Source organism: Glycine soja, chromosome 13, assembly GCF_004193775.1.
Source record: "Glycine soja cultivar W05 chromosome 13, ASM419377v2, whole genome shotgun sequence".
Classification (NCBI taxonomy): Eukaryota; Viridiplantae; Streptophyta; class Magnoliopsida; order Fabales; family Fabaceae; genus Glycine; species Glycine soja.
This window is the reverse complement of record NC_041014.1, coordinates 18458573-18474303: the sequence shown is the minus strand read 5'-3', so window position 1 is coordinate 18474303 and position 15731 is coordinate 18458573. Positions and strand designations below refer to the sequence as shown.

Below are 15731 nucleotides of genomic sequence, written 5' to 3'. Positions count from 1 at the left end.
TCAACAGGTAAATTAATAATTTACTTTGATTTTTTTTAAAAAAATCTTGATTATGAATGGTATTATTAATGATTTTTGCATAAAAATACAAAATGACAATATTTAAATGATTACGAGGACAAAAAAATGATCAACGAACTTTAGGCTTTTTTATTTGGCCACCTTGTTGAACCTGGAATGCTGCACAGATCTTCCTCCAGCTGCGTATTGCAATGATCGAGGGTATGCTAGTCCACAATGCATTTGCTCCAATATAGTATGCATAATAGTAAAATGAGCTTGCAGAAAAATTATCACCTTCCAAGATTGCTGTTATATAATAAACAGCAACTCCGTATAGTTGGCCCAAAGAAATTGCAAATTGAAGTATGTAGTTATATGACTTTCCAGTAGCTATTGTATATCTGTCATCCATTTTGGCAATACAAACAGTTAGGTGAAAGAAAATGAAAAACAAAACAAGATAAAACATGCAATCAAGAGTTAAATTTGTATAAAGAAAATTCATTAGTATTGTCATGGCCTTGGCCTACGAAGCACAAAAACTCTCTAATTCGATGTGTCACTGTGTCGGAAATATATGTCCAACACCAATACTTATCCTACACTTCTAATTAGGGATTCAATAGATTTTTTTATTTTTAGTTTGGATACGTAAGCCCTTACTTTTATACAATTCAGACACTTGAACAAATACCTCCACCACACTAACATTTTTAAAGAATTATTCATTTTTAACATTTAGGTAAGTCAACTTAAAATAAAAATTTTAAAAAATAATGTCTCTCTTTTTTTATTGAGATTTGTTGTCATAGAAAAAACATAAAATGATTGTTTACAAAGATAAATATATCATAAATTTTTAGATATTTTGTTTTTTAGAAGCTTTAAATATTTTATGATGTTTTATTTCATTAATTAGAATTTCTCTCTTTGTGTTTATACCATGTTTTTATATCTTACATTTTTTCTTATAAAAACATTAAGCGTCTATTTTCATTCGTGTCCAGTGTCCATGTCGACTTCCATACTTCATATGTTATGTCGACTTCCATACTTCATATGTTATGCAATTAGTTTATCTTTGTCATATCTTTGGTTCTTTATTTTCAACTTACACAGCTAAAAGACTAGCTGGCCCCTCCAAAACAGCTGTTAGTCCTTCAATAGTAACTACCCCTGCATCCCTTCCTGCATACCTTGAATCCGCTTTACTATATTCCTTCCCTGTTATTGGTTCATTAGAAACCTTCCATCAACTAAAAAACTGCAAAAAACTACAAATTCTAACAATGCTAATATATGTTCAATGCCAAAGAAATTAAACTCACAAACTTCAGCCAGGAAGAAGCCAGTCTTATCCTTGAAAAGCTCTGGTGAGAAAACAAAATAACCCTCAATTATAATGTGCGTGAGGCCTGTGAAGGCCCACCAACACATCAGTAGTCTCTCAATTTTGGTTTTGTTAAGGGGTCCTGGGAGAATCAGAATACAAAGTAATGTAAACAAAATAAAAAAAACCTATAATCAATTCCAAGAATCTGCTAATAGAAATTTAAATCACAATTAATGCATTTTAGAAATTATTTTCCAGAATACCCATTCATGGGCAAACATACGTTAACGATATTTTAGAGAAAAATACAAAAAATATGAAATGGTGTATGTTTAACAATAAGGGAAGTGTATTTAGCAATTGGCAAAAAAATTAATTTAACTTATAGTACACGGTTATTAATAATCTAAAAAGAAATTGCATATAAAAAGAAAAATGAACGTAAAATCTTACATCATAGTGTAACCTATGGATTTAAAATTTGTGGTATTTACTTTTAAAAAATAAACTTTTCATTTAATAAAATAAGTTAAAGGATGAAGTTAATATAATTCTTCCTCCTGGTGCTATTTCACTTCCTTCAGAGACGCTAAATGATGTCTCATATTATTTAGTCACAAAATACATATATATTTTTTAGGAATTATAAGATTGATTTATAACATTATCTCGAAAAAAAAAGAATTTCAATGATTTTTAAGCAATATTAATCCAATATAGGATAAAATTATTTGCTTTTCCAAATTCTAATATGAATTTTATTAAGAAACAAGTTAATCTTATTACTCATAAAATTACACGAGCATCAAAATTTCATGATGCTCTCTTGTTTACAATCATATTTTTTTTCTTTTATGCTTTAATTTATCTTTAGTTTGTTCGGATAGGATAATTTAATTAGGTAATGTATTTTTTACGGAGAATTAAATTCTTTTTTATCAAAAGTAACTTTTTGGATATTTTACTAAAAATAATTTAAAATTTTAGGATTTAAATTTATTGAGATTTGGTTAAAAGGTTTCATGGTTTTGATGTTGTTCTTCTATTATAATTGTTTTATTTTATTCTCATCTTAATCTAAATTACATTTTACTCAACTGAATTCCAAACTAGGGTTTATATATTTTCCTCAATACTCATTCACGCAAACCTGATCTCTGGCTCTCAAACTTCTCTCTCCCTGCTTCGTCTTGCTCTATCATTTGCTAGGGTTTTTTTTATTGAGATTTGGTTCTAGGGATTCATATTTTGATGTTGTTCTTCTATGATGACTATTTCATAATTTTTTTTTGTTTTACTCTCATTAATCACATTTTACTCCGTTGAATTTCAATCTTAGGGTTCATATATTTTCCTCAAGTATGTATTGTTCATCCTGAAGTGCTTTACACATTAATAATGTTTTTATATAACATTCCAAGTATTACATAAATGTTAGTTTGTGCTTACTTCTATGGTTGTGTTGTGTTTGTGTTCTATTTTGGATTCAAAGAAAAGCTTATTGTATTCTGTTTTGAGAGTCAGATACCAATCTTGCAATTGAAAAACAAGTAGAAATTATTCCTTGATTCAGAGTTTATTTCATAAGTTTCTCTTCCCACTCTTAATTTATAGAGTTTCAAATTCAATCCTTGTTTTACAAAGATAAAAAGAAAAATAGCTATTTAAATTTTCAGTTTCCATTAGATTTATTATTATTTAGCAGTGAAAGGGATCTCCACTAGTAGGTGCATAAGTGGAAATTTGCAGCAAGCAATTTGTACCTTTGTTGATTTTGTTGAAGCAACGATCTTTATTATATAAAGTATGTTTGTACACATTACAATTAAAAATATGTTGGATGTGCATCGTATTCTACAATACTAGTATATTCTTGATAGCCATATCTTTCAACATGTAAAAATAGATTTAAATATGTTGTGACCAATGTTATTAAATCGGTTGGTCGATTTGATTTTCATCTTAGATTAAGTATGTGTTCATAATTTGGTATTGAAACCTATTGTATGATACTCATTTGAGTCAGTTGAGTCACTTTAAGGCTCTGGTGCATTCACCTTAAGCCTCAGTTTTTATAGTTTGCAGTGCACGCACAAGCTACTTTTCCAAGTTTTACTAGATTTCTCACACACCCAAGTATGATTTGAACCAATTCGTGAAAAAATGTCATAGACATCGAGCAATATTATAATTGATAGGAGACAAAATATTACTCAATGCCAAAAAAACTAGCTTAAGTGGAAAGATTATCCTCTTTCATCCAAGACAAAAACATCAGCAAGTGGGCTATCATTCAAACTTTTAGATTGATTAATATACCATATTCCACATCAACCTTTGATAAGCTAATTAAGAGTAAAAGATGACTTGGAGGACACTTAATAGGGGCCATGACAAGTTATTTGTTTCTCTTAGAACTTGTATCAATTACGGAAAGAAAAACAGACATCGTACTGCAAAGGTATGCACATATTAATGTTGTTAATTACCTCTCACAATTCACAAGATGTCCTCTCTCTTTGTCTCATTTTTTATTTATTTATAGGCTGCATGCCTTATTTGTTTAACCAACTAATTACCAACATAACTAAGTAATGGGTATCTATCAGTTTCATTTACTATATATGTCAAGACTATGGAATTATCAATTAATTTTTTGTTAACCAAAACAAGTTGTTTATGATGAAAGCTGAACAACTGACCATCATTAAAAGGTGATAGGACCCCAATGAAGTGATGAATAATAATAGCCAATATTTTATGTGGTGCAGTCACATAAATCTTCCACCACTTATTCTCATTTCTTGCCATTTCTATATCAATAGTGATTTTCATATTGTCCTAACTTTAGATAAATTTGCACAAGGGTTAATGATTGTGATGTCGAGTCTATTTTGTCAGTCTTCCATCCATCCCCATTTACATGCATATTTGTAACTTATTTTTCAATGTGAAACTTTTAGTAACTTATTTTTTAATGTGAAACTTTTTAGCAAGAGTTGAAGTTCTATTTTTACTCTTCTTACTTACTATACCATGCCCTGTTCGATATTGTTATGTTATGCCAATTGCTCGGACACTCACTAGTAGTAGTAGTAATTAGTACCGTTTTAAGTTTTGGAGAACATGGTATGTAATTGTGAGTGGCATTCCCACTTTGACTGGGATAGCACAAAGTACATGATTATCGTTGAAAATGAAATTGCATGGAATGAATATGTTAAGGTAGTCAATCATCTTTTTAATTTTATTTATTATTCAATTGTAGTTATTATTTGTGTTGTTATTAACATGTTTCTATTTTTTTCAAGTCACATGAAGAGGCCAAACGATTTTGATTCAAAGTCATTCCTAATTGGGATGATATTGTAGACCTATGTGCAAAGGATAGAACTATTGGACTTGGAGTAGAAAATGCATTGGATGTAAATGATATCATGAGCAAAGGAGAAAATGAAGAGGAAGTAGTTCACAGTGTGAGTATTGACTTAGAGGGATCATGTTCTGCCATAAGGAAAAACATTCGCCCAAGTAAAAATGGAGAGAAACAAGGGATGATTTCCTCAATAAAAAAGTAGTTGAATCAATGAAAGAATTTGTTGAAGTGACTAAGAAGAAGACGGAGAACAAAAAGAAGATGGAGATAAAAGAAGCTCAAGAAATGGTACATGAAGTGGTGAATGATACCTAATTTTAATGGTGCACTTCGACATAGAGTAATCGATTGGTTGACAGAAAATTCCATTAAGTTTTCGATTATAAAAGCTCTTCCATTGGATTGGATGAGAAGGAAGATTGGATGAGAAGGAAGATTACGTCTCGTCTTTTATGTCTTGATGCCAAATTACAGGTACATTTGATATCATGACAAGTATATTGATGTTATATAATTATGTTTTACATTTATATCTTTCATTTTATATAACAAATTATGTTTTAACAAATATGATTTCTTCAGTAACACTTAACATTATGTTTTCTTCTACAAAAAAGATGTGAAGGAATTCTTGTGCTAAAGTAAAGGCAATTAAAAAATTTGAATTATTTTGGAAATTGGACTTATTTTGTGATTAGATTTTGCTTCAGTCCAAGTATTTTTTTTTTTGTAATTGCATTATTGGCCAATGACTTCTATAGAAAACAAGTTTTATCTGTAGGCTTCTAAATAACATTCCAAGGTGAAACGGTGCATTAATACCTCAGATTTTATTGTCAAAAAAGCCTTGTGAATTTTAATTTGTATATTTTTTTTATGTTGTGGTAGTTCTAAGATCACATTTAATATGTCATTTTATCTACTAAATAGTTTTGTCTTATAAGCTTATAGAGTAGTAGATCATAAATGGAATAATAATTTAAATAGTTGAATTAATATATTTTAAATTCAAATAGATTAAAATAGTACATATTTATTGAAATACACAAATAATACATAAAATTTATTAATAAAAAAATCATTATTTTATTAAAAAAAATATTTTATTAAAATATAAAATTTTAAAAAAGAATGCATTGGACTATTTTATCAACATAAAAATTTTTGAAAATGAAAAAATTCAATTTCTCTATGCAAAAACAAAATTTTAAAAATAAATTTTTTTTTTTCTTCAAACACAGAATTTTAAAAAAATTTAAATTATAAAATATAAAATTTTAAATTTTTAAATTTTTAAAATTCTTTAAAATTTTAAATTTTAAATTACGTGATGCAAACACATTCTTAATCAAATGATGAGTTTTTTTTTTTCCTAAAAGAAGATTTGATTTGATAGGTGATGGTTAGACTTTTTTTCTTTGTCATTTTTTAAGTGAATGCACTAACAATAACATCATAGACATTATTAGGCCTCATATAACATGATTTTTTTTTTACCTAAGACCGTCTTTGGGAGCGATGATTTTGTACAAAATAGAAGAGAGTAGAACGAAAGTTACGAAATTCTAGACATTTACGCGGTGCGCAAGAAATATATTATGGAAATTTAAAAAAAAAAAACAAAGATGTTAATGTATGTCAGGTGTCCTCTTCCTCATCCTTGTCTGTAACAAATTTAACAGTTTCAGAATTCAAAGCAACGAAGAACACAATGCTGAACAACACTAGTGGTTCGATTTCATTAATGGACACACCAATCCCAAATCTCAATGTTGAGCTGAGCTAGAGCTCTTTTTCCAGTAATAATTTCGTCAATTAAAGAGAGAAGATAATTGTTATTTTCACTTTTCCTTTTTATTAATACACTCCCATTTGATTTTTATTTTGATAAAATTATAAATTTAATCATCTTATTTGTCCTAAAATTCAATTTTAGTTCCCCTATTAATCTCTTAATTTTTTAATATAATTATTTCAGTCTTTGAAATTATATATTGATAATTAATTGCCTTAACTATGATGCGTCGCGTATTTATTGAATGATAATTTTATATACATAATTAATGTTAAAATCGAATTAAATACACACTTCCCTTATCAATAAATTTATCAATTGCATCATAACTCCAACAAATGTCTTTCAATTTGAGTTTTATTCTCCTCTATCTCTCTCACTACTTATAACATTATTTCTCCTAATTTGAAAGATCTTTTTCTTTCTTTTTTTTTCTCGGAAAAATAATTATGTGGTTTTTGTGCGGTTCTGATTTGGATAAGCGTTGAAATTCTGTATCAGAAATGTGGTTAGCATATCCCTTACTTTGCTTCTAACAATACTGGTAATTGTTGCTTGTGATGTGCTGGTTGGAAGTGGTTTTTGCAGTTTTGTGATGATAATCTTATATATAGAGTGGAATTCTCTTTTAAGGTTTAATTCTATATCGAACGCAATGACATTCAAACAAATATGATGAGATTTACAGCAATTCATATATTGTATTGGACTAATGAATTAAACTCACTTAGCCGACACTAAATACACTAATAAAAGAAATCTATATACACTGTTAGGAAAAAAATAATGGTTTTTAATTTGATGTCACAGATATAGATTTTGTCCTAATGAAAATTAATCTATTATATTTGGGGTTTGTCTAACCAATGACATTGGTTAAAAATAAAAAGGAGTATTTTTTTTATTAAACATCATATGAAAGTGTATTCACAAGAGCCGCTTATTTTTACGCATCTTAATAAAAAAAATATTACTTCTTTAACATATTTGTCGTAGGTTTATACTAATAATACGATGCAACGATAATATACATTAATTTACAATATACCATAAGAAATCAATGTATAACATTAGTGCATCACCCAGATATGATAAATCTATAATATCTATATTAATAACTGACAGTCATATATTTTAATTTATTTATAGAAATTGACGACACATATTCCAGAGTTTATAGTAGTTGATGTACTTTAATCAACTAACTAAATTAATTTTTTTATGGTAGGCATGCATTATATTAATGGTGACAAGTCTAATAGCTTTTTTTCCTATTGTTGTGGAATTCATTTTGTTGGGATAGAAAACCAAAAGAATGGAATTATATGGAGTGAAAGACAGCTAAGATAGTATTTAAATAAATTTTCGCCGTTGACATTTATAAGAGAAGAAAATAAAAAAAAAAGTAAAACATATTAAACCTATCTATAAGTTAAAATCAGTTTACACACTTTAATTTTTGGAAAAGTTAAAAATTGAAAAAAAAAATATAAAAAATTAAATACAAAAGTTATTTTTAACTTATATGATGAGTTCAATTCATTATATCTTCTTATCATCTTTCTCCTATAATGTTCATGGAAGTTAGAAATGTGGGAAATATTTGTGAGAGCTAATTACCTCCTTGGCCTTCACTGAGTCCTTTGCCTGGAGGAATGACTGCCTTATTGAGTTCAGTGGGAAGGTCATAAAGAAATTTGCCACGGTAAACAAGTGCTCCAATGGCTCCTAGTAGTGTGAAAAGTAGAAGTGCTTCATATATGGGCATTCCAGTTTCCAGATTAAGTTGTGCTATGATTCCTTTGCCAGTAATTGCTTCACCCAACGATGGTGCCTACAAATGTGGCAACTATGACATAAATTATGTCCCTTTTGCATCCCCTAGAAGTGCTTCATATATGGGCATTCATTATAATGTCTGGATTATGAAAAAAGAATGGGATTGTTTCGATTGTTTAAAATGAAATATAATAGAACACATTTCATTTCATTTCATTTATTACATGTTTGAATTGAAGTTAGAATTATGTTGTATTTATAATCTAATGTAAATCCAATAAATATAAATAAAAATAAATTTTGTAACCCTTTACTAAAATTACTTTTCCTCAAAAGAACTTTTCAAAGTAAAAATCAAACATGCATTTAATGACATTTTTATATTTAGGTAGTCTTTGTTCTAAATTATTTTTATAGTTTTCTTGTCCTTATAAGAATTTAAAGTCAAACGCATTTTAATTTAAGTTCTTAAAAAAGTGAACTCATTTATACTAAAGAAAAAATAAATAAAAAATTGTATAAAAATAAGATAAAAAAGAATTTTTAAAAAAAGCTCCTTAAATGTATAGCTTTTTGTTGGCTTATACCAAAGCATCAATTTCCGGTATTCGTTGGCTTGAAAAGTGTTTTCATTGGTGACTGCAGCTGCAGATGTTTTGTTTGGTCGGCCAGTACGAGTGACTGTAGAACGAATTATAAGTCATTTTGAGAATAAGGAATTAAAAAAATTTTCTGACTAGCAGAGACGAAATTAGAAAAAAAAATAGGTGGCAAAAAATTATTATGTGATAATTAAATAAAACTAATAATGACTAACTGCCAATTTTTAAAAGGTCCTTAAACTATATTTTTCTTTATTATTTTGGTCCCTAAATTAAAAAGTAGATCCTTGAGGTTACTTTTTGAAAGCTTAAAACTGTCGCATATGACATATAACATATGTAGCAATTTTAGAAATCCTAATGACTCAATTAAAAAAAACATAATTAAGAATTTAATTAAATATGACGAGCAATTTTTGAAACTTAGAGAGAAAACAGAAACCAAAATATCTTATTAAAAAAATATTCTCATATAATTTTTAGTTTAAGGTGTTTTATGTTTTATAAAAAAACAAAATATGTCAAATTTGGAAAACTGAATAATTAAAAATGATAGTTGTATAACGATTATTTACACATCGGTAATCTGGTTTACATTTGAGACATAAATTTAAAATATTCAAAATTAATTGATATTTTTGTTTATAACACGATAAATAGAAACATCATCAATAATAATTTTGTTGACAACTTATTTTCAATTGAGTAATGTTAAATCCTCTTGTTCTGTTTCCTCCAACTACGTTTTAGGTTAAGTATTGAATGAAAAGTAAAAATATTTATTACCTTGCAATTAGAAAATATATTTAAAACGTATCATAATAAGTAATAGGAGGTTTAAGAATTATTCTTTTCAATTACCTATGTCAGCCACAATATAAAATGATAAAAAAAAAATAGAACAATATAATGCTAAAAGATTTCTTCTATTCCTCCATTACCGAGCATAAGCATATAACAATCTTCAAATAACCATTATTTTGGAGGAGGCTATACACAACTATTATAACAAAATTATTGGTGGGGGATGAAAATAATCGATCTGTGTCTGTTAGAAAATAAAAATCACGGGGCAGTGGAGCCGAAAGAAATTACGAAGTAAAGTTTGACTCACAGAAAAACCGAGCATGGCAACACGACCAACAAAGAGTTCGTTCACCTTAGTAAAACCAAACCCACCAGAAGAGCCAAAAATGGCATCTTCAACCTTAGGCTTTGGCTTGGACTTCACAACCTGCATAGATCGCGTGGCACCAAATTCAGTGTGTTAAAACAAATTTAATAGACAAAAATTAGCTATTTTTATTCTAATAAAAATTATTGAATATAATTAAGTACCTTGCTGGGAGTCTTTGTTTTGAAGAAGGCCAAAGCTGTAATAAATGTGCGAGATGAAGAAGAAGAAAATGAATAAGAAGCTGAAGGTAGTGGAATGAAGAAGAGATGAGAAATTTTGGGCCTTAATCCTTGATTCTGAAGATGGATCAAAGAGTCTTTCTTCAGATCTATGGAATAGTTAGCAGAGCCAGGGACAGTGCTAGAAGACAAGAACAACACTGTTTGAGCCATGGCTTCGTGAAAATTTAGCTAGCTAGATGATTCACTATGTTCTTGATATATATATATATATATGGACAACTTTCATTTCATAAGTGTTCTTTAGGTTAATTTTTAACTCAAATTTTAAGATAGTAAAGAGGTTTATCCTAACGATTGTTTTTAAACTTGTAGATATCTATTCCTTCATCTTGAAGCGGGTGTAGTGTTGGAAATTTTACATTTATTAATGTTATATGGCTAAAATATCTTTTTAAATTAAATTAAGCTTAGACTCAAATTAATTTTAAAATGATATTAGAGGTTATTACAGTGGTTGTTGTTGTAGGACAATCAGTGTACGAATAAAAAAAATGTAATATGAAAAAAAGCTTAAGAGATACAAATGTAATTAATATTAATCCTTATATATCTTGAATAGCTGAGTGTCAAGTTGTTTGGAACAAGGAACATCTCTTTAGGTACTTAGGTCTCATTCCGTTCACGATTCAAACTGATAAGGTGCCTCCAACTTCTTCGGGTGATTTGGACAAGGATATCCAAAGGTGACAAATTTTAATTTGACACCTCCACCGAGTACAATGCAAATGGTTATTTTTAGGATAAACAATTGATTCTTTATCTTATTTAAAAGGGTTTAAAATAAGGACAAACCTATGTGTTGGTCAAGGGGCAATCGCTCACCCTCATTTTTTTTAAGTTTCATAATTAATATCAATATTTTTTATTATAGATTTTTTTGTTAATCTTTAATTATTAGATAAGATTCACTCTACTTTAAAGGTTTTATTTAAAACATTATACATGTAGCATGATCCTTGGGCCTTTTGTTTTTTACTTCAGTCCATAATTTATAAATTAATATCCTTAAAAATATAGGATAAATTTAGAAAATTCATTCAATTTTATTTTTTTTTTTAAAATTGTAAATCCTTTTGTTAGTAGAAATGTAGAACATATCTAGATAATTTTTTCATATTCAATTAGGTAACCAATATGCATTCATACTGTTGGACAAGTGGTCTCAATAACTTAAAAGGGGGGTAAATTAAGTTTCAAAATTTTTTCTCTAACAAACTTTAACTCCCTTTTAAATGATAGACTCAAAATATAGAAGAAGAAGAAAAAAAAAATAATCAATTTAACAATGTTCTTTTAAATGCGCAAGAAGAAGAAGCAATCAATTTAACAACGTTCTTTTAAATGGGCAAGACAAAGTAAACTGTAGTAAAATAACTAAGATAAGAGAATAGAGAAATGCAAACTCAGTTTTATATTGGTTCGACCACACTCTGTGCCTACGTCCAATCCTCAAGTAACCCACATGAAATTTCAACTAACTTTGTAAATCCCTTTACAACTTCTGAACCACCCAGGGATACCCTTCCCTTGTGTTCAGGAAACTTTACAAATCAAGAGACTCACTGTCTCTTGATTAACAATAGTTTGCTTTGAAGTATAGAAGAATGTTTCTATCTCTTTTAGAGAAGAATGATACAAGTTGAAGAACTTAGAGGAATTTCTCTCTTTTAGAGATGATAATACAATTTGAAGTTTCTTGATGAATTCTCAATAGATTTGTAAGTGTTTGTCCAAGAGTTGTTGAGAGAGCATTTGGCAATGAAGTTCTCTTAGAATATCTCTCTCTTAGTTTTCGAAGTCAGACACACATATATATAAGCCCTTCGTGCCTTTTTAAAATGGTTTGAAGAGATGTGTCTTTTCAAAAAGTTTTTTCTGAAATTCTACATTGGTAATCGATTACAGGTATCTGGTAATCGATTACACAATTATATTTTGAAGGGTCATGACTTTTCAAATTGAATTTCAAGAATTTCGTTGCTAATAATCGATTACAAACATCTGGTAATCGATTATAGGTTCAAAATTCAAATTCAAAACCCTTTTTAAAAGTTGTTTTTCAAAATTGTCTTCTGGTAGGTAATCGATTACACTGCCTGGTAATCGATTACTAGAGCCTTGGATGTCTTGGAAACGCTTTGTTTTGAGGCAAAACTTGATCTTGAATTAATCTTGAAGCAATGCTTGTTTGTTGAAACAACCTTGTATTAATCTTGAAGCAATTCTTGTTCGTTGAAACAACCTTGTATTAATCTTGAAGCAATTCTTAACCTTTGAGTGTTTCTTGAAGTAACCTTGAATGCAACCTTGTTTGATTATTCTTTGGCATCATCAAAATCATGTATTCATACATTCACATTCTCTCCATTTTTTATGATGACAATCATTATCAAGCAAATTCTTTTTTACATCATCAAAACCTATGTGATTCACATTCTCCTCCTTTTTTATGATGACAATCATTATCAAGCAAATTACTTTTGACATCATCAAAACATGCATGATTCACATTCTCCCCCTTTTTGATGATGACAACCATTTGTAGGTTAGGAGCAACAAAAAAATATCTATCTGTATAATTTACTCCCCCTTGATTTTGTAATGATTGCTTATATGAAACAATTGAAGATTGCATATATTTTATTAAAAAAAAAAGCTATCTCATAAACTCTTACTATCTTATCTTTTATCTATCTCTCCCTCTTTGTCAACATAAAAAACAAATCATGAGCAGAGGGGAGAAAAACATTCAGCAATTTATAATGAATTAAAAGAGTAGTGCATGCCATACCGTTCAAAGTATCATTTCTTGGCCCAAAAAGAAAAGATACCACTTGTTGGAATATATGAGAATCAAATGATATCAAAAAGGCATTAAAATTAACTATTTTACACCCACAAAAATATATATTTAGTATATATAATCAAAATATATAATAATAAAAAAAATCATCAAAAGTAATCAATAATAAACATAACTCTCAAAGACAATCATCAAAGACAATCAAAACTCAATCACAAACAATCATAAGAAGCAATCAATAATCATCATAATTGTCAATCATAATCATCAAGGACAATCAAAACTCAAGCATAAAACAAGCATCAAAATTCAATTAAAAGTTAACAATCATAAGCGAAAATAATAAAAAATAGACAAACATTAAAATCCTCGCCATTGAAAACAAGGGGCCTTTAAATTGTATTGGACCCTTCTTCTTTCATCATCATCCCATTCTTCTCGAGGTTTTTCTATAGTTGCATTTCCCACTACCATTGTAGGAATGAAGTGACCAATTTTAATAGCTTCCCATATATTTAAATCTATGGCTTCAATAAAGATCTGTATTCAGGTTTTCCAATAGTGATAACCCTCACTATTAAATATAGGAGGCCTATTAATGGAGTTTCCCTCAAGAAATAGAAAGTTAGATGAGGCCATAATTATTTTTGAAGTTTTTAAACTTTAGACAAGAATTCTGCTCTGATACCACTTGTTGGATAAGTGGCCTCAATAACTTAAAAGGAGAGTGAATTAAGTTTCAAAACTTTCCCACTAACAAACTTAAACCCCCTTTTAAATGATAGACTTAGAATGCAGAAGAAGAAGAAGAAGCAATCAATTTAACATTGTTCTTTTAAATGCCCAAGACAAAGTAAATTGCAGTAAAATAACTGAGATAAGGGAAGAGAGAAATGCAAACTTGATTTATACTGGTTTGGCCACTTCTCGTGCCTACGTCCAATCCTCAAGTAACCCACTTGAGATTTTCACTAACTTTGTAAAAAAAAACATTTTTACAACATCTAAACACCCAAGGAATCCCTTTCCCTTGTGTTCAGAAAACTCATAATTCAAGAAACAACTAGTCTCTTGATTACAACTTACTTTCTGAAATGAACAGAAAGATTTCTCTCCTTTAGAGTGGATAATACAATTTGATGTTCCTGGATGAACTCTCAATAGATTTGCAAGTGTTTGTCCAAGAGTTGTTGAGAGAGCATTTGACAATGAAGTTCTCTTAGAATATCTCTCTCTAATTTTTTGAAGTCAAACACACATATATATAGGCCTTTCGTGCCTTTTCAAAATGGTTTGAAGAGATGTGTCTTTTCAAAAAGCTTTTTTTGAAATTTTTCACTGGTAATCGATTACAGGTTTCTGGAAATTGATTACATTATATTTTGAAGGGTCATGACTTTTCAAATTGAATTTCAAGAGTTCTATTGTTGGTAATCGATTACACATATTTTGATGCTTGTTTGTTGAAGTAACATTGTCTTAATCTTGAAGCAATGCTTAACCTTTGAATGTTTGTTGAAGTGATCTTGAAACCAACCTTGTTTGATTATTCTTTGACATCATCAAAATCATGTATTCATACATTCACAATCTCCCTCTTTTTTATGATGACAATCATTATCAAGTGAATTCTTCTCAGTATCATCAAAACCAAAACCTGCATTATTCACACATGCAAGTATATTATAAGAGTTTAATAGTTATGCATTGTTAATATAAAATAATTTTATAATGTAATGAAATTACAAATTATCATTTATATTATAAAAGTAAATAAATTTATTATAGATAATAATTTGTGATTAAATAATTATGTAAAATTATTTTACATTATTAACACATATTTCTTTTTTATCATATTTTAGTATTAGCAAACATGTTTTGATAGTTTTATTTTTTTCTTATCTCATAAAATAAATGATTTTTTTTTCATGTGTTAATTTGTATTGTATGTGTAAAAAATGTAATTAATTTAAATATTTGTGTTGATAATTTTATTATTTTATTTTCTATTTTTTAACTAAAAATTATTTTAATTTAAGTTCTATTATGAATGATTGTTAGTGACAAATACAAATACTTTTTTTAAAAAAATATTATTATTGTTTCTCCCTATTTTCAATCCTAGGTTTATTCTTTATTTAAAATGATCATTTATCTTTTAAAAAGTTTATTTTGATATCTTATTTAAAAGATTCAAAATGGTCATCATCCTAGACCTTTTAAATAAGACCTAGGTATTAAAGTGAATCATTTAAAAGATAAACAACCATTTTGAAACATTTAAATAAAATAAAGGATCAAAATAATTTTTAATAAGATGAAAGATCAAATTAAACCAAAAAATTAAGATAAAGGATTAAAATAATCATTTATTACTATTTTTTTTGTTTTAGAAAATAGGTTATGCACAAATAATTTCAAAGAATTTAGATAGTTGTTCAATAACAATTTATTATGCATGATAAATTTATCAGTTTTTATGATAATTCTTTTAAAAGTTATATCAACCTGATTTATACCATTTAAAAAAATTATTTTATAATATTAATACATCACTGGTAAATTCATTATTTTTTTACTACTGTGCCTGGCACAGTTCTTACTTTCTCCGGATTATA

General features: G+C 28.1%; 1 protein-coding gene across 1 annotated transcript; it reads right to left on the bottom strand.

Annotated features, from left to right (window-relative positions):
• On the bottom strand, positions 1-10548 carry LOC114381840 (photosystem II 22 kDa protein, chloroplastic-like). Its single transcript, XM_028341063.1, has 6 exons — positions 10227-10548; positions 10003-10122; positions 8128-8341; positions 1332-1475; positions 1119-1227; positions 1-404 (listed from the first exon to the last, which is right to left on the bottom strand). Exons 1-6 carry the CDS (start codon positions 10455-10457, stop codon positions 131-133), a joined length of 1092 nt encoding a protein of 363 aa, XP_028196864.1. The 5' UTR covers positions 10458-10548; the 3' UTR covers positions 1-130.
• Between the last annotated feature and the right edge of the window lie 5183 nt (positions 10549-15731).

What these genes read in the sequence shown, in the direction of transcription:
- LOC114381840 (XM_028341063.1), bottom strand. Translation starts at nt 10,457, where the DNA reads ATGGCTCAAACAGTGTTGTTCTTGTCTTCTAGCACTGTCCCTGGCTCT. An exon ending in ACTCAGTGAAGGCCAAGGAG is followed by an intron (nt 1,476 to 8,127) that starts GTAATTAGCTCT and finishes TGATTCTCCCAG; the next exon opens with GACCCCTTAACAAAACCAAA. An exon ending in CCAGCTAGTCTTTTAGCTGT is followed by an intron (nt 405 to 1,118) that starts GTAAGTTGAAAA and finishes AATGGATGACAG; the next exon opens with ATATACAATAGCTACTGGAA.